The 24604-nt window shown below is 36.4% G+C and overlaps 1 protein-coding gene across 1 annotated transcript; it reads left to right on the top strand.

The window, feature by feature from the left end:
• The first annotated feature begins 10132 nt into the window (after positions 1-10132).
• On the top strand, positions 10133-11170 carry LOC144433005 (galanin receptor 2a-like). Its single transcript, XM_078121318.1, has one exon. It carries the CDS (start codon positions 10133-10135, stop codon positions 11168-11170), a length of 1038 nt encoding a protein of 345 aa, XP_077977444.1.
• The last annotated feature ends 13434 nt before the right edge of the window (positions 11171-24604 follow it).

Genomic DNA, 24604 nt, shown 5'->3' with positions numbered 1-24604 from the left:
GGTTACATTTCCTCCAAAATGGATCTATTCTGCATTGATGTTCGATGATAGTGGATCAAAGCGGTGACTCTGCAATGCGTATACAATCTACCTGTAATCAAGATAATCTAAACATTGGAATCCCCCCCCCCAAAAAAAAAATGTACACTACATGATCAGATACGCCACACTACTGTGAGTATAAATAAACCAGTGTCCATTGACTTGCTTATATCAACATAATGGAACAATAGTATAATATCGTGTCTATCTTAATAGACTGATACCTCGAGTGTCGTTGTTATATTGATTGACTTACATCTACATGTATATCTCCATTGCTCTACTACATTAGATAGATATTCAGCTATAAAAGATGTAAATACTGCCTTACAAATAATTATACTATGAAAACGAAACGACAACACAGAGATTTTTTTTCATAAAATAGCGCATTCTATTTTTCTTTGAGGTGGGAATAAGCCGAGTTCTTGAGCTGCGATGGCCGTGAATATAATGACAATGTAAATATTGTACATGTGCAAGTAGGAGAAAGTACACTGCTTGCTTACAGTTTATTTGAATGCAGAACACTTGCAGATGATAACCCTGACGTCATCATGTTGCCTTTGGGATAATACAGTACATACGTGTGTGTGTGTGTGTGTTTGTTTGTATATATATATATATATATATATATATATATATATATATATATATATATATATATATATATATATATATATTCACACCGCAACCGATATCTACATGTACGTACTAGCTACCGATTTTAGTACACACAAGACACTGTTTACGATTTACTCTATTGATTAGTCAAATACATTTATCTACCTAACTACACATCTGTCTTAATGTATTTAGTATTTCAAGTAATCTATATTGATGTTATCTCAATCGGTGATGTTAATAATGTATGCCATACAATTCAGTGCATACTCTTGTCTGCCTGCCTATCTGAGCGTCCCCTTCCTCCCTCCGTATATATGTATGTATGTATGTATGTATGTATGTATGTATGTATGTATGTATGTTGTCTCCGCCTACCTGTTTGTCCCCTCCTTGTACAATGTATACATTTGAGGTTGAATTGTACCTTACCATCTGAAACATCACCTCATGCCTGTCTGTCTGTCTGTCTGTCTGTCTGTCTGACTGTCTATCAGTCTGTCTATGTATGTCCGTTTTTCTCTCTCTCTCTCTCTCTCTCTCTCTCTCTCTCTCTCTCTCTCTCTCTCTCTCTCTCTCTCTCTCCTCTTCCCTTCTCTCCCTCCCTACTTCCACTTCTTTCCCAGATATGTACAGTTCACCCGGGAATTTGACGTACATGTATGTAATTGTGTAAAAATTGTACAAGGTGATAGAGACAACGTACTAGTTGCTAGACAACAAATTTCAACTCATTGTCCAACTTTATCAATCATCAATCAGAACGTGCTCAAAATGTTGTAAAGTTACTTTTTAGTTATTAAGCAATAAAGTTTATTATTGTCAAGTATTACTGTCACTTCACGTGGTACTTGTCTATGATGTTGCATGCGTGTAAATATTTATAGCTAGAGGCCACATTTGTCTATCAAATTTGAACCTGTGCTCTGGTGACAGAAACACTACCAAATGAATGTAAAGCGGCGACTATACTGTAAATGATGCATTCCTGTATAAAACACAAATCTACAATATTCTTTTGGACTTACCGAGTACCTTTGATTCATTTTCCATGGAAAATCATATGTGGGTAACACAATACAGCGTAAGCTACAGGGCGAATTCAAATAACTTTACATTATTGCCAATTGGATAGCTATAGGGGATCTTGTTACTACCGTGAGTTCATTTCGTTATAGCTAATGTAATTATAGTAGAATATAAAACTGGTAACAACAAAATACCAACGTGTATAGTAGTATTTTAGAGCAATGGCTAAATTTACACCCATATCCAAAATTACCAAAAATGAACTACGTACTGCAGTCGACAAAGGCTGTCAGTCGGTGAGCGACGCCGACGTAAATAAGGATAGAGCACACTGGACTCATCGGCCAGTACTTTCGTCCATGCTTCCATCAACAACTTCTGGATTCAATACAGTGAATCATAAACAAGTCGATTGCTAGATCTGTAAGACGGCGAGATCAATAGTTCAATGTAAAAACTAATGTTTGTTTTTAAAGTTTGAGCCATTTTAGTTCTCCTACAAAATAGGTTTTACTTTTAATGAATCTGTTTTGTACTAAATACAAATATTTCTATAAAAATGTCAAAATGAAAAACGGAAGAATTTTTGCTATAGTAAATGCATGACACTAACAATAAAGAGTAAAATGTTGGCAGCAAAATAACAATTTTTTTACTCACTACATACTGGCTTTATATTCATATCACTACATACTATACTACGTACTAGTTTTATATTCATAGCACTACATACTATACTACGTACTAGCTTTATATTCATAGCACTACATACTATACTACGTACTAGCTTTATATTCATAGCACTACATACTACTACATACTGGCTTCATATTAATAGCACTACATACTACTACATACTGGCTTTATATTCATAGCACTACATACTACTACATACTGGCTTTATATTCATAGCACTACATACTACTACATACTGATTTGTAATAGATTGTGTGGTTTGAAGCAATTTTCAATTTTGGCCAATTTAGTCAAGGGGGTTCTGAGTTAGTTCTGAGTTCTAAGCATAATAATTTAGGTTTGTTTTTTTAAATCCTACATTGAACTATTGGTTTTACCCCTAAAACATCGTACAAAGGTGACATATTGAATTCTGGACTATATATCACAGGAGGGATATGCTGTCTGATAGGTCGTTTGTTTTTGTGTCGAAGCAATAATTTGCAGAAATAAAAAAAAAACTACAAATATGTAATAAAATAAAATGAAATAAAATCCCGCCCAACCTAGAATGTTGTTGGAGGTAGGCCATGTGTTACCGGAAAAACACAATCGTATTTTTTATCGCCTTACGTGCATTTATTTTTTTTCACTTGTATCTCTCGTACGTTCATTTACTCATTCATCATGTACGCATTCAGCCATTCACTGCGTCCTTCTTCCATATTCTATTTCCTTGAAAAGCCAGACTAGTTAACTTTTTGACAAAGATGTTATGTTATCTTTAGAATGTAATTAATGTAAAACCAATATAAAATCGTTATAGCTAACGTTGTTTATTTATACTTTCCTTGATCTAACAGGAATAATCACGCTCGCAGGTGCTCAGAAGTTGTCAAATGATATAACGTTGCAACATGGTCAGTGTAATACAAGTCGCTCAAAGCTCACAATGTTATCTAATCGGTGACTCTCCCCTAATATAATTTCGTCACGAAGCATACTTAATATATCAACACACGTGCTCGGTAGGGAATTCTCCTATAATGTGTATGGAATTGAAAAATCGTGACGTCGAAATGGACTAATTTACCATTTCTGATGTCGTGACAGAAACAATCTCATAATAAAAAATCACGACGCGTTCTTCGCTGACGTTTGAGGGAATCGGTGGTAATTGGATTCTTTATGGTTCTGAAAAATTAAACGGAAACACTGTAGCTATAAATTAAATTGACATGTAAAGGTCAGTGACAGAGCACGACGAGAACACAGATAGAGACACAAAGAATGACAATACTCACGGATGCAGTTAGGGTAAAAATTAAAGCGCAGAATCAGAAACGGAGACATTAACCATGACAAATGGGGTGATACATACGGAGACAGCGAGGGCAAATAAAAAACCACAGAGGCCATAGAAATTGGATTGGGATTGGTATATCACGAAGGGAATAAGAATGTAAAGTACATTACACAGAGGTAATATAACATTTTCGTAAATGTTGACACTTGCCATTACTGTATGAATGCGTCTAAAAAAGGCACCCTTGAGTTAATATAAACACTATAAACTATCATGCTCCCATTGATAAACATAAAGTCTTGAATCGTGTATTAAGAAATGTAATTGTCGAACGTTATTAGATTATTTCAATAGTTTACAATATAGCTTGATCACATAATAACCATGGCAATATCTTTTGGGTTGCTAGGATATTCGTGTTTGGTTGTATCAGATTCTGTGCAATTACAAATTGGCTATGATCTTTGCATGACCTACTACCAAAAGTGTATAACATAATACCTTCCTTCACAACGAGTATGCGATAGGTTTGACTATTTATAGTCAAGAATTGTCACAATAAAGTAACTATGCAACCCCATTCCAAACATATACCATTACAGTTGAAATTATGTAGGTTTGCTGTTTGACTCATGTAACATGACATTTTTGACACACACTCAGACAACTTCTATTGCAAAAGAAACAATTGCATAGGTGCCACGTAGGAGTGGTCGAGTTGATATGTTGATTATCAATTAGAAAAAAAAATCATTAAAATCATCTAGTATGAGTGTATTTTTTCATTATAAGCCTGTTTTTACAGCACTGTGAAAGAACAGCTATGCTTTGTTCAATGACAATGTGATTGGGCAAAGGATCATGTTGCGTTGTGCTGTGGTGTTGTATTGTGTTGTGGTTGTTGTGTGGTGTGGTGTGGTGTTGTGTTGTGTTGTATCTCTGTTATCATTAGTCTAGAGTTGAAACATGTCTATGTTTGTGTCAAAAAAAAGTAATGTCCCACGAGTGAAAGACCAAACCAACACTATTTCTATATTATTTCGAAATATATAAATATAAAATTCCCGATAGTGCTTACAATTATTTTACAACCGTTTACTGTTTACTGGATAATTTAGACTTTTCTTTTTTAAATAGGTTTCCAAACTATTACATAAAAATTCAGATGATTTAAAATTCATTATTTGGTCACCATTACTGTGTTAATTCCTAGGGGGAAATTAAAACATTGTTGATTTCCTTGAAAACAGCCAGTGAATCCTTAAATTCCTCATAGGTCAAGAAATGTGCTTTCATTACGCAAAGTTTAGATAGATTGTAGGAAATTCAATTTTCAGGAAAGTTGCTCCCCGAGGCGTCGTGTAAGTCTGAAATAATTCCTACGATGTCTGCTCATGAGTGCGTTCACGTTATTCGGTTATTGGCATAGAAGGAAGCCGTTAAACCTCTAGCATACTCGGCAACCGTGCACGTATTTCTCGGGCCCTCATTAGAGCCTGGATAATGAGGTAAAAATCGTGATGTGTTAGAAGACTTCATGAAAAGAGTTCGTCGATTTAAGGTATCGTTTACATATGATGGTTCCATTTACTACTTCCATGGCATTATCGAGTGTTCGATAATCACAAAATCCACTCAGCCTGAGATAAATTTTGCAATAACATACAGAAAACACGCTTGTATCTAACCTTTTTTTTTACGGCTTGTTCGCTGAAGGTAACAACCATAATTATTGACATTTGATGATTTTTAGTCAAGGGCGAAACATGTCAAAATCTCTCCATGTAATATCTCCGTCCTTGATGCGTCGGAATTTTCTGAGATGATAATAATTTCACAGATACAGCTATCTTCTAAAGACCTTTTTTCTCTCTCATTGCATGAAGCCCTTCTAATCGTTCGCAGTAGGAGATTGGAAAATCATATTGCGAAATACCAGATTACATTTAGCCTGCAGTCAGATTTAATCATACTGTGAGAAACACTTGGAGGCCGTTACTGCACAATGGTATTCCCTTCTTTATCTAGAAAGTACAGATAAACATATATATATATATATATATATATATATATATATATATATATATATATATATATATATATATATATATATATATTGTCCTAGTACACGAAAATCTATTAAGTGAATAACTTGGTTCTTGGAAAGTTGTAATGCATAGTGTATATGTACATGATGTTGGATGCCGCTACACCCACATCTGTATCTGCTGCCACAATGCATATACCGGTACAGCCAAAGTTGTAATGCAGGTACTACTACTAATACGTCGCATTCCTTGATCGCTTTGCCCTAGAAACTGACGGCGTTAGGAATATATCATGTATGTATATGTATGTATGTGTATGTATGTATGTATGTATGTATGTATGCTATTTATTTATTACCCATCCAACACTCATGGCCCAATAACAGGAGGAAAGTTCAGTGTTAATGCAGGAGGAACCGGAGTACCAGGGGAAAACCTGCGGTGTTCGGTAGAGTCAAACTGAACGACACTCTTCTTACTTACAGCGCGGCAAATTTAATCAAACCCAGCCGACTGGCGGGTTCGAACCCAGGCTGCAGAGATAAGAGGCGTTCGAGCTAACCGCTCGGCAACCCAAAACCCAAAACCCATGTATGTATGTATGTATGTATGTATGTATGTATACATATACACAGACACAGACATAGACACAGACACAGACACAGACACAGACACAGACACATACACAATGGCTACTGGATTCAACATTTAAGCTTTTGGTGTGATAGCACTTGATTTTTTTGAGAGTACTGAGACCTACCGAAGTGGCGAGCATTCTCTGTCTGTCTGTCTGTCTGTCTGTCTGTATGTCTGTCTTAATATGTCTGTCTGCCTGTCTGCCTGTCTCTCTGCTTCTCTGTACGTACGTACGTACGTACGTATGTACATGTACGTGTGTGTGTGAACTTAGCCGATAACAGTGTGTTTCAACAAAATCTTTTCTTACGGTGCACATACATTTGTTTGCGTTAGTGCTTGCGATATATATATATATATATACACTTCATTTTAACAGCATCAACTCTTGTGCATGCGCTAAAAAGCGACGCCTTGAAAGACGAAGCAGGTGAAAGTGTGTCTCTTACTAATGTTATACTGATCTTTTCCACTGCAGCATCCCAGTCTGTGAACGAGTGCTACTATTAACCATGTCTGCCAACATGACGACGCGAAACATTCCATATTCAGTCAATGAATTGATATTCAGAACTGTATTTGGTCTAGTTCACAAAGGTTGTTCATTCTACTCTAGATAAGTCTTTAAAATGTACGTACAATCAGAGTCGTTTGTTATTGTAATTGCACACTAGCGTATATCGCCAACTTGGATATTGGAATCACATGAGAGCGCCCCCTACAGTATAATAAAAACATAATTTACGACAATTGTATAATGTAGAATAGATACAGGTATGTATTTGAAAAAATAGCACTCATGGCGTTGTAGCACAACTTTACTTGGCTGTTGATATGGGCGTGGTCTTATTGCTAGGCATATTTGCTTACATTTTCAGAACCCTTGTTCATGTGCCTACCCATGCCTGTTGTTATCTTTGAAATATACACCACAATTTGGCTGTTGCTATGGGTGTGGTCATGTTACTAGGAATATTTACATACATTTTTTAAATTCGTTATTCACCTGCCTACCTGTCCCTGTTGTTATATCCTTGTAATATGCACCACGGCACTTCTTGTTGTTAAGGGCCAGTTTGTAAAAATGTTTTGCACAGTAACTCTAGAAACACCCCTACCAAGTTTCAGCCCCATTCACCATGTAGTTTTCAAGATATAAGATTGACATAAGTTGAGTTTTTAGATCTAATTTGCATATTGCTGATGGGATGATCATGTAGTGAATACAACTTCATGTACACATCTCTATAGGCATCCCATTAAATTTCAGCCCATTGTGCTCTGTACTTTTGAAGTTATAGATTTTTTAACAAAAAGACACATTTTAGCCCTAATTTGCATATCTCTGATGGGATTATCATGTAGACCTTTGACCAAAAAGACAAATTTGTAACCCTAATTTGCATATCACTTATGGGATCATCGATTATCGATTTGGTATCGATTATCGATACCAAATATTTCGTTGGGGCATATTTTCCTTGCAGAATTTGTCGGTGTATTGGCGCCGTTTAATACTATCCTTAACTTATAAACATGTTTGTATTGTAAGACTTCTTCACGGACAATCTGCCACAGTTTTAAGACCCTCCACAGCACGTTCGTAGTGGGATATGAGTATGAAATAGTAAAACGTGCAGGCCTAATTTGTACAACATTTGAAAACGTCGAACAAGTACCAAGTTAAACTGTAGTATTTCTAAACGCTAGTCATTAAGATAAAACAATGTATAATAATAATAAATTGTCTCCTTTTTCAAGAATAATGGAAATGCTTGCCAAATACAAAACCAAACAAGACTAGCAAGATAAAAAATACAGTAACGGTACAATACATAGAAGTCAACATAGCCTAATTCAGAAAATTAAAAATAATAATAATACTGTTGGGTTCTTATATAGCGCTTTCCCACTCCGTGCTCAAAGCGCTTTACACTTATTACCCCTGGCTCGGATCAGAACAGCACAACGGCCCTTTAGTCTTCCTCAACTCCCCGGGGAGCATACAATCCATTGCAGCCATTTAAGCGCATAGGATTAAAGCCTTCACATTGCAACCTACATCCTACCAGGTCCCCAGTTATACAGCTGGGTTAACTGAGGCACAGTCGTGGTTCAAATCAAAAAAGAAGAAGTAAAACATAGAATTGATTAAAAAGTGGATAATTGTTTTGCTTGTAAATAATTAAAAATCCTACGCTGTCCTATTAAAATGCGAGTTAAATTGCTTAAGGAGTAAACTAATATTAACTTATGGTAATGATTCGTAAAGACAGACAACAGCTTACCACTACTGTTAATCCGTCCGTCATCTATTTCCGGCCCTGTCTAATAACGCTACTTTTCACATTCAAATTATTAATAATCTTAGGCTTTACGCATAAATATTAATTGTTCATACCAGCGATATAAATTTTTCGGAATTCCATGTTCCTGGATAGCTATTCTACTTTTTAAAATAGATTTTAAACTATAACGCGTCATATCACAAGGTCGTTATTTTAGGCGAAATCAAAAATCAGGCTGTAGAAAGTTCTGTTCTGATTTCTTGCACGGTTGTGCACCTATATATCATTCCGTAGGGTCGATATAGAGTACAAAAATACGAACATTTTACATCACGTCGTGCCAGGTAAAGCCCTCTAGCCCCTGTCTCGTTTAATCGGCAGTATACTCGTAATGTTATCTTCTGATCGCTCTTTGAAGATCGAGTCCACAGTGCATCGTATATTTACCTGCATCGTGGTGTGTGTGTGTGTGTGTGTGTGTGTGTGTGTGTGTGTGTGTGTGTGTGTGTGTGTGATGTATGTATGTATGTATGTATGTATGTATGTATATATGTATGTGTGTGTGTGGGGGGGGGTGTTTCATTTTTTCTACGAACTAGAGATGGTGTATATACGTAGTGCAAAGAGATGTTCTACTGTTACATCATTCGTTGGTTTACTAATTTACAAGTTTTCGCTAATGCTAAAATTGTCTAAACGTTAAATTCGTTACAACGTTATCCTGTATGCGTAGTTCTAAGTCTATCGACAGGCTGTCATTTTATGGTACTACCAGTAAGTATATTTAATGGATGGCTTTTAGTATCATTACGAATTGATTGAAGTGTGAGAGACGAGGCACGGCGCGGAGACAACGATCCATTATTACGTACGACGAGTTAATATTATATCCAATGTCACCCGCTCAGTAAGGATTCAGCCACTCTTCTGAGGGGTTTCTTGACATTACCATCAATTTCCAGAATCTCCACTAATATAGCAACTGTAATTTTACTAGCCAAATTAATTGAAATTCTCAGTTGTACGGTATGTATGATTTTAAAAAAAACTTTGATGATTCACATTATTAATAACGTCGACATAGTTCACATCGTTATGTCATTTTCACATATTTATGGAACCCCTGTAGAATGTATAAACACACAAACTCGTTAAGGGCATTTGAGCTTGAGTGTATAATTTACCTGCCCTTTGTTAACAGTATATCAAAGTACTCGTATGACGCAATTATGGAGTTGCCAATGTGTCGGGTCGTCTAAAACTAGTTCATCTAGCTGGTTATTGACTTCAGAAAGCTCTCTCTATCTCTCATTGAGTGCTTGAGTCTACAAAGAATTTGCTTAACTTTGTCAGAGTTTCAGAAAGTCTTGCGGTCGTCAAACTTTTTTCCCATTGATTTTACTTCGTAAAATATAACTGACCAATATTTTGGGATTGTATTGAGTCTGACGTTCCAACTTTTAATGAGAAGGCAGATACACAGTATGGATATTACGAAAGCGATTGAAGCCGACTGCTGCGAAAACCAGTCTACGGCAGTGATTACTGAAGAAGTGTGGTCCTCTATTGAAATATTTGAAACAACTATTGCTTGCATTGGAATTATAGGAAATATACTCGTCATTTTGGTTATTTTGAGAGTGCAACGTCTTCGTCAACAGACAACAAACCAGCTAGTCGTCAGTCTTGCATTCGCTGATCTCCTTGCATGTTTATTCATAATCCTTCGTAATACTAGATACCTGTTAGAGTTCAATTCTGAAGTCGCATGGGAAATATTTTGCCGCATTGTTCATGATACTGTACTTTGGGTAAACTTTGCCGCGTCAGTATTTAACCTCGTTGCCGTAACCTTGGAACGTTATTATGCAATCGTTCACCCTTTCAAATATCAGTTACGAGTAACTCCAAAGAAAGTCAAAATTGTGATCGCATTGGCGTGGATTTTAGCATTGGCGTGTCAGAGTTTTACAGTCTACAGCGATAGTTATGATCCCAAGATTGGCGATTGTGTGTACACCTGGCCGTCTCCGCTCTGGGTGCGAACTGTGATTGGGACCTTCGTATTTCTGTTCACGTATTTGATTCCTCTGACGGTCATGATATGGGCCTATTGGAGAATACTGAACTCCTTGCTACTTAGCGAGAAACGAGTGAGAAGCGGCCAAAACAGTAACGGAAACGGAGTAAACCATGCACATAAATATCGTGCTCTGAAAACTCGAAGAAAAGTCGTCAAAATGTTCCTTATTGTTTGTCTAGCTTTTGCCATATGCTGGGGACCAAATCAGTGTTTATTCCTGGCTTCGAACTTTGGTTACGATGTCGACTACGAGGGCAGTGTATACCATTTTACACGTATACTTGCTGCACTCAATTCGTGTATCAATCCACTGATATATTCTGTTGGTAGCAAGAACTTTAGAGCTGGTGTCAGGGTTCTCTTTAGATCCGTAAACAAAGTTGGAACACAACAATCGACAGAGGGTCGAAATGACGCATTCGTGCTATTTAAAAGGTAGCATAATAGTGAGAATTACAGTTGAGACAGTCTGGTTTAATTCTGAGTTATGTAACTATTATATTTTTCAATTTTCTTCACCGTCGTGCCAAATCGTAAATGTAATAAAACGTTGATAACAGGGCATTTAAACACATATCGCTTCTAAGATTAGACTTCATATAGTCTTGTGACTATTGCATACCATTTACAAGGACATATATTCAGGATAGAAGAGTTATGACACAATTGTGGTACATTGTACCGTATACGTTCTGTTCGGTTACACTATGCTTTATGATCTACTAGCGTCAAGGACAACGATATAACTTATATTTACTGCAATCATCATTTTAATACAGAGTTGGTGTGGCGTTTCTGTCATGGTACACTGAGTTCTTTGCATAACGATAGATATACAACCCTTGCACTAGTTGTCTAGAAATTCTGTTGATCAGAATGTTGATGCCGAAAAGTCTTCTCCTTATCACACTATATCAAGCAGACAAGTGTATATTGATACAAAATAACATTGGTGTCTCTGATGTTCACACCATGATCTTATCAATTTGTTTATGTCTGTGAAAGTTAGTCATATTAACATACACAAGATATATTGTCAGAGTATCACAGACATAAACAAACTGATAAAACCATCGAATTAAATGCATCTACATCTGAGGCGCATCCGCTATTGTCTTTGTATCAATGTATGACAAGTGATAAGGAGTAGACTTTTCGGCACCTTCAAAGCCAGTTTTAATTGCCCCATCACTGTCGTTTGTTTCTGAGTGGCTAAAGTCCTTGGGTAAGATTTGAACTACGCCTGTGCCTCAGTCAACCCAGCTGTATGTAATTGGGGACGTGGTAGGATAGAGGTTGTAATGTGAATGCTTTAATCCCATGCGCTTATAAAGGCTGCAATGGATTGTATACTCCCCAGGGAGTTGAGGAAGAATAAAGAGCCGTTGTGCAGATATGATCCGAGCCAGGGGTAATAATTGTAAAGCACTTTGAGCACAGAGTGGGAAAGCGCTATATAAAAACTAACATTATTATTTTTATTGTTGTTATTATTGTCCACCACTGATAAAATGATGTTCTGATAAGCAGCACTTCTAGAAAACCAGTGCAAAGCTGAGTGCAAAGGTAGTATTTTTATTCAAAATTTACAATTATAAGAGTGACACCATGCACACAACAGGATTCTGTACCTAATCACATCCAAAGGTGATAACATTTCAATTTGCATTGCAGTAGGTACATCTACTAAAAAAAAGTTACATGTGGACTTTTATTGTTGTAATGACAATTTACTTTCCTACTAGCATCACAACGACCTGTCTACTTTTACATTCAAACTGAAGGGCACTCCAATATTGTTTACATTTTATTTTGAATTTCAAGTTGTTGGTGTATGTGTAAAATATTTTGTGCCTCATCAGTGAAATGCCACACCCACCCAGTTTACACTGTATTCGCTATATTACTGTAAACATTGCAATTCACCAAATTCAACTTCATTAATTGTACTTAATATGTTTGACCATTCATGTAGACTGTGAACTTGGGCAATGTTGAAATGCACTTTTATATAAAAAACAACACATACACACAAAATACTGACAGACAGCTCAATTTTTTTTTCTTTCAATTTCTCCACATTTACCATTGTATATATGTTTGATAAAGTTGTGTTAAAACACTTTTCACCTGTGTACTAAATTATAACTTTTATTAGTACATAATTTATCACTTTACATGTATCTTATCTTTATTACATCATTATGTACATTTCATTTAAATGACATCACATGATTATTTTATATCAAATTAAATAAAAGCTTACACATTCAAGCATTTAGATTAGAATTCTTATAATTTATATAGGCATGTGTTTGTTGAAGACATGTCCAATAAGGTATTTTCATTGTGTCCAGTGTTAAGACAGACTCATTGCATGTCATCTTTATATTATTTTTCTTAGAAAATTCTTCACAAGTTAATATACAACTGCTGACATCAGACCGTGAAGGAATGGAACCTGTTACAAACAGGGAAAGTAAACAAATAATTGATTTATAACATTTGGCACAGCATGTTGGAGCTACAGAGCCTTGTATTACACAACCTGGTCTAGTAAGAACAGATTTATGGCCTCCTTACATGAACTTGAAATGCCAGGGATCTGGACATCGTTTGTGACTGTGAACTATTTTGTAAAGTGGCCAAAAACTGTTCCGATCAAATGAAGGAATGTAATACAAGTCGCTGTACTTCCAACATGTTGTGTCAAGTGTTAAAAATCCAATTCATTTGTTCACTTTCCCTGTTTGTAACAGTTTATGTTTGTCCACGGTCTGATGTCGGCAGTTGTAATAAACACACACAGCCTGTGATTAGGGTGTCCCTTTCAATTTCTATTTTATTCATCACAATACCTGAAAAAATAATGGATCAGTTGATGAAATAAATAAATATTAAAACAAAAAATAATGTGTGTGTATATATTAGAAGACAATCTTTGTGACTTAGAAACGGAAAGTGAAAGATAGTATAAATCATCGATTTGATTTAGGAAATCTATTAAGGGCTAAATTTTCAGCAATAACTAGGTATAATATTCATCCAGATACACGATTACTATGGTGCCATCTTGCCATCAGTGAAGTTGTGTTGTTTCTGATCTGGTCATAGGGGGTGTAATTTTTAATTCATAGCCAGATTTAAGAAATAAACATGTCGGTCAGTTTCATCTGTTAGTAGTATAGTAACAGGTTGAAATCACGCTCGAATTGTGGGGTGCTGATCTTCGGGTGTGAACCAAAAATCAGTTTGAATGGAATTTGTGTACCACATTATGTGTACAGCTACACAAAATATGGTGACCCACAGGTGATTCAGTATCTTTCAAGGTGTGCAATATTATGATTACGTCATTATATCTAAGAAAATCGTTCCAAATCGTGTTTCAGTTTCAGCTAGTGCAACTTTAATGACATGTTGTGGCTCAAATGTGGATATTTTCTTACTTCAGTATGCAAGTGCCAACTTTTACTAGGAACAGCTTATTTTTAGCACAACTGAAATGATAAGGTTCAGTAGTGTTATAAGCATCGCAAAGTGTCTGTCTGTCTGTCTTTCTGTCTGTCTGTCTGTGAACAAAAATTAACATTTTGAATCTAATTATTGGCATTTTGACAACTTTCAGTGTACATCTTGTTGGTTGTCTGATCCAAACAATAATACTCAAATTACAGCTAGTGCAGTTTTAAAGCATATTTAAAAGTATCCACTTATACTAATTAAAAAAACAACACTTTTTATAAAACAGTCATTTGAAACATACACTTGCTGTGTTTGTCCAATATCAGCATTAAAACAGTCACATGGCCATATATGAAGTAAGCAAACAAGGTGATAAGTATTTAAATTTACACTTGTTATAAATGATATCTCTGAAAATATATACACAGGGTTCAAAATCACTTCTTTATTAAAGTAAACAGTGTATGTGGACCACCAGTTTCAGAGAATTTGGCTATATAAGAAGCAATGCAAGATGTTGGTAGTCCATATTACAGTCAATAATAATGGTTAAAGATTCATTTGTCTAAAGACTATGGTGTTCCCATAACTTTTGCCTCGATCTGTATATTTTTCTAACTGCCACCACCATCAGGACTACTATTTCCTACACCTAGCTTTCTCTGTAATGTGGAATATGATAAATCCCATTAATGTACAGATAATGTACACATTGTAAATCAACAATACTACATACTTTTTCAACTACAGCTTACTTCTGTTTGAAAGCTATCATTACAAAAAATGTTACACATGTAATGGAACACACAAGCAGTTTAACTTACTAAATAGCATTGACCTTTTCATATGTCCCAGTCAATGATCATGATCCTCACCAGAATGACAAATTGAAAGCTACATGCTATTTGACAAATTGAACTGCTTACGAATTACCACCTTTATAATTCACTAACTCTACCAAATGAATATTTTGGTCAAACTATAAACAGTCCCATCAACAAGTGCAAACTGAATTTGGTAGTGAAAAATAAAAATGCAGTGATTGCTGGCCTTAAACTCCTGCGTAATGTGAAAAGCACTTCAGAAATAAACTGTTTAAACAGTTGCTGTCACTTTGATCAAGAAAACTCCAACCCATTCTCATTAAATAAATTCAGTTAAAAAAATCAGTTTAAAAAATGGGAATAGCGGTCAAAATGATATCAAAATTGTCATTTTAGAATATTCACTTTAAAGTTTATAGATAAACAACAGATTGATGGTTTCATTGAAAACAGGATGATGAATTATCAATTATCTTTCATTATTTCAAAAGGACCAGGAACAAGCTTTCATATGTGGAAATTTGGAGAGAATTGAAGAACTTCCGAGTTTTAGAGAAACTTGCCTCTGAGGTGCATGCCAGCTTCATTTGAACCACTGGTACATAAATAGATCAGAGTACATTCATATTGATATAAAGAAAGTAATGCACAGAATATGTAATAGGTTTGACATGATTTCACTAATGCGACACTCTCTCGTTTGGGGCCATTACAACCAAAGCTTCAAAAACAACACTCAATCCTCAATGATGTTGTTATATTCGTGAATTGTCACTCATGTAAAGCTACCTTTGGGAAAAAATTTAAAAGGTGCAATTAACAAACAAACAAACAAACATACATAATTACTTTATCAAAACAGCAGGAAATATACATAAACATTATTTACTTTAAATTCATACCTTAGAAAAGCTGTCCTAAAAAAAATAAGTTTCAATGAAATTATGATGTTTCATTATCAAAATAAAAAAATTCTTGACATATGTGATAAACATGTTTTGTATTCCTATAAGGCCTAATAAAAAAAATTGTGTGGTTCCGATTACACTCAATTTTAGAATAGGTGGGGTAGGTAGATTTTTTTATTTTATTTTATTACATAATTTTATATATTTTTTTTCTGTACACGTGAGTATCCAGTTCAGGTTTTCCATTGTTTTCCAAATGCTCTCTGTGTTACTTATTTCTTCCTATCAGATGTACAAGCCATTACAGATTGGAAGAAGACAGTTGTATTTTCTTTTTTAAGTTGATGTCACTTTCCAAATCCACTATTTCTCATGAGATTTCACAATTTTGGTGATTTCATTATTTTTTTCTTGAATACGTAACAAAAGGTAAAGGGTCAGTATTTTAAAACTAGGTGAGGTTGGGTAGCCGGAACCAAACAATTATTTTTTTAGGCCTAACACATATGATTGTGAAAACCAAACTTAACTTACACTCATTTTTAGCATAGTAAGACAAACTACAACTATTGTTATAACATATTGATATAAGCTATTCAATGGATGTTAGCACATTAGGGTATACACAGTTTGGGGACTCCCAGTGTTTACACTTTCTTGATTATATCTCAGGAGTACTCGTGAGATATAACAGATGTTTGGCCGTTATTTCCTTTCCTAACTTTTTAAAGCATTATTTAGTGTGTCTTCTAAGAGTGTGACCATGTGTTTGCACTTGAATTTGAACTATCCAATGACATGTTATGCAAATACTGATACCACCCTCTCTTTTTCCAATAAAACCGTTGGCATAGCCTTTCTTGTTGGCCATTTCCTAAGTTGCACTTACAGTGCAATGTAAATTCATCATGGACATTGCTAAAAAATTACTTTTTAATTTTCATTATAATTTCAGTTACAGGTGTTTGGCCATTCTTATTTTGTTTCAAAGTAAATTTTCCTTATAAATGATGGAAAGAAGCAGGTGAGTCAGTACAAAGCTTCGTGGATAAATTTTTCTGGAACCAACTATATGGAAAACACGGATTTGCAATATCCCAAGCGTAGTCCATTCCAAATATAGCCACTGTGAAATGGGAGTAAGTAGACAAGTACTTCACCTTAGCAATGACATACAGAATGTACAAGTGAGACAAAAATGCTGTAACTGAGGATTTGAACTAGTATGACTCACTTGTTCAATTTGCCAAAATTTTTGGAATGAAATATACACTAGGCTTGAGTCAAATTTAGGATCCTGACTGCAATCTACATAACAAATCAAATTAGTCAATCTCAAGTTAAAACAATCTCTACTAATTAACCAATCCTATCTCTTCCAAAGTGCCCAATCATTATGCATGGAATGTAGGAAAACCGATCTCTATAGATCTGACTCAAATTCCTTCCTCAACAGGAAATCGTCCTTTGGGTTTACTAGAAATCTCATAAAATGAAATGAATCTGCAAAGAACATGCATACCGCAGCACAGGGAACTCAGAGACAACAAATGCCTAACAACTATATGTCCTAAACCCAAGGTAAACAAACATTCAGAGGAAAGAGACAAACTTGGCAGATCAGCAGTATGCTATCTTCATCTCAACAAACAATAACCAGATTATGAGAGAAAGCAGAGAGGTTTCATAATACAGAAAATTCCATTTGTCCAACCCCCGGAAATAGAAATGGCAGAACTGTACTCAGAGATGTGGCTACTAGAAAAGATGGAAGGAAGTTAAAAGCAACATGAAACTCCATATGTTTATGCCATATGTGATGAAACTTCCACGTCTTGTGAATGTGATGTATTTATGTAACTACTGTAATTTATGCCGTTACGCGCTTTCAGCTGCTGATGATATGGGTATGTTATTGAAATACATTAACTGCTTTAAAAAAACGCAACCAAGGCTGTCATCTTTGTTCAGAGGAGCATTACCAAAAGCTGCTGGAAGAAAGCCAAATACAAGGAAAAGAACTCCCACAAAGGATGCCGACAGTTCTACAGCCAAATCTGAAGGAAAGCAGATTCCTGCACAAACTACTACTCAAGTAACCCTATCTTCAGCTGCTGACACTGATATAGAAAATGGACAATTCCTTCTACAAACTACAATTGCTCATCACCAACACATCAGGAGACACTACTGCAATCGCTACGATACTCTTCGATTTGGGTGCAAGAGTTACCAACCTCACAACATTTGGAAATGACAATTCACGTACTCGAAAAATTGACGTTACAACTCTTTCGATATGTACAATTAATGGAGGGAAATGCAACATTTCCGCGCTGATCACACCGAAGATCACACCCCCTATGAAGAATTTAATCACTTGCTCACTAGTTGATTTATCCCACCTACGCAATCTAACACTCGCTTACCCCCCATCAGAAATTGATTCATTTGAGATATCTATATTGATAGGAATAGATTACTTCTGGAAACACATTGGAAACCACATTGTTCGTGGACCTGGACCTATCGCCATGTTGTCATCACTCGGTGACATACTCTCTGGTTCAGTTCCAACTCCAGATGATTCAATATTCACAATAATTCTAGACACTGATACGGACATTCAATAAGACGATGTTTACTTTCAATAATACTGGGAATTGGAGACTATAGGTATCCATGATACACACAACACTACGGATAACTCAGACATCGATTTCGATTCTTACTGCGCTATGCATCTACACATCAAAGATGGAAAATACGGTGCTAAGCTACCATGGAAAAGCGATCACCTGCCTTTGCCGAGTAACTAACACATTGCTGAGAAACGGACACGATCATTAGCACGAAGACTAACACCACAGTTATTACAAGTATATGACAGAATTATCCGTGACCAAGAAACAACAAGATTTCTTTGAAGAAGTTACTGATGATGATATCACCAACGGACATTATCTACCACATCACGCCATAAACAAGGACTCAACAACGACACCTATATGTATTGTGTACGATTGCAGTTGTACACCATCGAAAGATACGCCCAGACTGGACCTATTTTGTTGAATGATCTTACGGCTGTCTTGTTAAGATTTCATCTAAATAACATTGCCATCGTCAGTGACATAGAGAAAGCATTTCCTAACATCCGACTTGATCAAAGCGATCATGACTTCACTAAGTTTATATGGCTATCTAATCCCAATGATCCGGAGAGTTCATTCAAGGTTTATTGCTTCAAATATGTTCTTTTCGGTGCAGTTTGCTCTCCATTCATCTTAAACGCTGTCATGAAAACACACTTAGAAAAACCCACACTGAGAAATGGGCATGCAACGACCTCAGTGAAAAATATGTAGATAATGTTGTTATCGGTACTGAAGACATTCAAGAAGCAAGGAAATACTACACAGACGCGAACAAAATAATGCAGACTGGAGGATTTCAATTATGCTTATGGTCATCTAATTATAATGCAATTCGTAGCCTCACTGTAAGAGATGGAAAACTTGAAGAGAATACAAATGCACGTGTCCTCAGATTACACTTGGACACCGACTCAGACAAATTATTCTATGCCAATAAGATGCCATTACACGTACTGGACACTCTCATAACAAAATGGGAAGTACCCAAAATCAAGTTTATTCAACCCACTTGGATATCTATCACCTATTACTGTGAAAGCAAAGAGATTCATTCAAGAACTTTGGAAGCAGAAAGTCGCACAGGATGAACCACTGGATGAAGAATTATCTAACCAATGGCAAGAAATTGCAATCGATCTACAAATAAGTTCATCTACTTCAATTAGCCTCCAATACTTCTCTGATAATCCTGACTACAAAGACATCCATGAATAACATGTGTTTGCCGACGCCAGCCCAAAGGCATACGGTGCCGTTGTCTATTTCTGAAATGAGGACCAAGCCTCACTAATTATGGCTAAGACTCGTGTCGCACCACTCAAAGAAATGACATTACCACGCTTTGAATTAATGGCCATGCTAATCAGTTCGTGCCTAATCAAATTCGTATACAATGCCTTGAAAGACAAAGTCAACATCGCAAGACGTGTGTTATGGTCTGACAGTCAAATCGTCATTTACTGGATTCAAGATAAGAAGAAATTACCAGTTTCCGTTACTAATCGAGTCTGAGAAATAAATGAATTTCCATGCAAAATCAAGTACTGTCCTACTGACGACAACCCCGCCGACTTATTAACACATGGCATATCTATGCAAGCCTTACAGAATTCAAGCCTTAGGTGGAGTGGCCCAACTTGGTTACAAAGTGGAGATTGGCCTGTCTGCGAATTATTTGACAGTGCCATATCACATATCAGTTTCGGACAATGACCTCACCGATACAATCGCTTCTATTGCAGCCAAAGTCGTTAGGAACACCAAGAAAGCAAGGAGTCAAGTGGCAGTGCTGGACATGTGGATCACCAGATCATGTTCGTAGGGATTGTCCGAACAACAAAACATCTTCATAGGAAGATGGAACGTCAACGTCGAAGCAAAACAAGCAATTAAACTAGATAAGCCTACTGCTACGAGCCGTGTAGTGGGCGAGCACGTTAATGGAGGCTCATTTATACACAAAGCTGTGGGAGATTGTCCAGAAGTCTTTGTGACCATGGGTTCGGCTGAAGTTGGATGTTTAGTGGACACCGGAGCTGAGGTATCCAGGATTACAGAACACTTCTTCAAGGAGCACCTAGCCAAGGAGAAAAAGTTGGTAGATGTTACATCCTTTATCAAGTTTTCTGCATCCCAAGGGTTGGAAATCCCCTACATTGGTTATGTCGAGCTCCAAGTGACTGTGCTCAGGGAAGAGTTTAGAAATCTTCGTTTCTTGGTTGTTCGTGACCCCACCAATACCCCGGTAGAAGAACGCAAGAAGAGAATACCTGGCATAATTGGCTCAAATGTACTTTGAGACAAAAGGCAGTGAACAACGTTCAAGATGTGTCTAGTTTTCATCCTTGAAATCTAGCAGGCGATACTTAATACTGTCTGCCACCCAAGAGTGTAGTGAAGGATGACATTGATCTAGGGTGAAAGTAGATATACCTTAGCCAAGGGTCTTTGAGGGTCTTTGAGGTCTCTTAGTTCATCTCTTTTCGTGACTTGCCATTGGACTTCCTTCGTGTGTATAACATTCCACTGTACAAATAGTCTCATCAGAAAATAAAAGAACATGTTGGCACTTATATAAACATCTGTGTGTCCATCACAGTTTGATACGCTCATTAAATTTGATCAATACTAAGCATGATGATATTCATTTCGCAGCCTCATAGAAATATTGGGAATGAAATATACAGAGCTTGAGTCAAATTTAGGATCCTGACTGCAATGTTCATAACCAATCAAGTTATGTCAATTTAGTTAATCTCAAGTTCAAACAATCTTTACTACCAATCTCTTCATAATTGGCCAATCATATGAAGGTCAATACCAAATTTGCGCCAATATGTATGGAATGTAGGAAAACCTATAAACCCTTATCTCTGTGTGATCTGTAGTAGTTCTGTTAGATGTCAATAAAGTACGAGTAGCTGTTCTTATAGTACTTGGTTGTGTGTGGACATCATTCCTTTCCAGAACCTGTTTCTAAACAATCGACTTATCCAACAGTTAGTCATAATGAAGACTTGCGTCCACAATGGACCTCACTTTTCAGTCATATTACTGAAACAAGTGTTGGTGACAATTCTGATGAAATGGTAGAAGCCAGTATAGTTACCAATGGTGATGAGGAAGTGGCAGATTGTACTCTGGTATCAAGTCTGATGAAATGGTAGAAGCCATTATAGTTACCGACGGTGATGAGGAAGTGGTAGATTGTACCCAGGCAGCAGAAGAAAATGGTGGACTCAGAAGTGTTATTAATACAGGTACAAGTGTAGGTATTAATTCTGATGAAATGGTAGAAGCCAGTATAGTTACTGATGATGAGGCTGCAGAAATTCAAAATTATGTTTGACGTCAGCGCGCACCTACATAAATCCGAAAATTCACGAATAGAAACAAATATGTAAATGAGGTCAAATGGGGTCATATGACGTCACATATCTGTTCGTCTCGGCATCTTCCGAGTCCTCGTGCATATGTCGTGGTCGAGTGGTAAAATCTAGAGGCTAGGACGTGTTGTCTACTGATTTATTTTGGGGTGTCTGTGGGTAAATGGAGGAAGATGGCAAAAGACGTTCACAAAACAACGGGAATACGCGAAATTATAACTTGCCGAGTGACACAGAACAAGAAGGTCGCAATGGATTGGTACGCATTCAAAGTCAGTTCATCCGATAGCTTCGCTGCACTATACAAAGGGCTGGTTCTCGCTAGTCACAACAAACATGGTCCATTCAAAACAAAAATTGCAAAAAATGGCAGAACGTCTTGTTTCCTGTTACAGTCGAAAAAAAGTGGTGAAAGTGAGAAGATAGAGGTGAGTCCGGGGTTGACTATTGCAAATACGTGTGATCGGTTCCAAAAGTATTACATGTGATTCTTTTCGATGTTCAATTGAAGGAAGACAACAATAACAACACTGATGATGTACAACCTCAGAACGCCTTTTCCGTAACCCCGGGTTACCATGGATTCGCTCATCTGAGCGACGGTATCTTGCCAATGGACACCTTGCTAGAATCTGTTGAAGAGGTGGTGGAAGCCCGGGAAACTCGTGAGTTCGTCATCAGAGTAGTAACAAAGGAGAATATTTCTAAACGAGTGTGCCGTCTGCGGCCCTCGCGTACTGAATGGAATCTACCAAACGGAGACGCTGTCTCCATGGCAACCCCGACCGCTGTTGCTGAGAACCCAGGACGGAGAAAAAAAAAGAGATGTTGCAAAGTTTCCAGTACAAAACAATAGAAACTATCATGGACCTAAACGTAGACTTGAAAGTACTGATTGTACCAAAGATATCTTCACCGCTCACAATACACTTCGACAAAGCAGTAGCAAGCCTCCCTCAACTACGAAGTCTGAAATTAGTACAATATTCAGATTCTAAAGCCATCAAGATCGATATTTTGTTTGGCGTACACTATTATTGGTCAATAGTTGCCGACAAAATTATACAGGGTCCCAGACCCACCGCTTTTTTGTCCAAATTTGGATATCTACTGTCGGGACCTACGAACACAAACAGTTCTACTGCGTCTTCCAGCGTCACCTCATCAGCTATTTTTAACCCATCATGACAGATACTATTTTTGAAGACAAACTAATGTCACTATAGTGTGACTTAGAAACAATCGGTATTAGAGAAGAAAGTGACACCGCTACTACTACTACTCCTACAACTACAAAGAAAGAATTCAAATAATATCGTGACAATCATCTCCACAATGATTACGGACAATATCACAAGAATGACATGGTTAAATGACCACCTGCCAATACCAACCAATTATGCTATTTGCAAGGCTAGAACATGATCTATGGTGAGACAAATTAAACCATTCCTACATGGATTACATGTACATATTACAAATTTTGATTGACATATCTTGCTGTACATACTATGAATACAAGATTTAGCATTTTAGATGATCTTATTTTAAAGTGATGCTTACAATAGGAAATTCCAAAACCTATGTTTCAAGTCAAACTTATTTTCTGCACCGCCTGTAGCAATGTCGTTGACATCAAAGATCACTTCAGGAATGTTCTCATGAATATAAGTAACCTGCCTTCTAATGTGCCTAGCCACACCGAACACAATAAGTTTGGAGAAATCATTTGACCGCTAACCCATTTGAGGAAGATGATGTGCTTGCATAACATTAGACTGTTGTCTGTACTTTACAATCTTATGATGTTTACACCATCAAATTATTTGAACCTACTTGTAAATGTGTTATATAATGCTTTGAAAAAGAGAGGGTGGTATCAGTATTTCTATTTACATAACCTACATAACTGAAAAGTTCAAATTTAAGTGCAAACACATGGTCACACCCTCGGAGGACACTTCAAAACTGCTTTAAAAAGTTTGGAAACCAAATAAGAATGACTCACTTAGTCTTCCTTCAAATTATAATTATGATTTTTACATCAGGCACTATGTGCACTTGTAAAATGTTCAAATATATCCACAGAACAAAAGCCACTGCTATCACCCACTTATGTAAGTTACCACATTAAACAACAACAGTGTAGTTGATGTCTTTCTCAATGAGTTAAAAGTTTGGTTTCCATAATATACAACCCATGAAAAAAACACTGCATTTGCTTGGTTGTGGTAAGCAGGAATGTGACAAATGGCATGCAAAGACATACAATATAATTAGTGTCAGTAACTTATCAAAGCATAAACACCACCAGATCTCATGACTATCATGTTTACTGATAGAACACTACACATTATGACATTGAGTACAACTGCTACTATTATATAACTTCAACAGGTATAAACAAACTGATAAAAGTTAACCTACATCAAAGGCACCCACTGTCCTTTCAGTATCAGTTGTATAATTGGTTTTTACGGAATTTTGTCTTTGTATGTAGTCTTTCCTTGGCTCACTTCAAGCAAACGCATGTGTTTTTACATGGGTTGTATTATACGATGTATAGTAGTATCTTGAAATAATATATTTATAAAACAATTATCAAATATCTTGTTTATTGAGCTGAAATATGT

This window comes from Glandiceps talaboti, chromosome 3, assembly GCF_964340395.1.
Source record: "Glandiceps talaboti chromosome 3, keGlaTala1.1, whole genome shotgun sequence".
Taxonomy (NCBI): Eukaryota; Metazoa; Hemichordata; class Enteropneusta; family Spengelidae; genus Glandiceps; species Glandiceps talaboti.
This window is presented reverse-complemented; position numbering and strand designations above follow the sequence as displayed.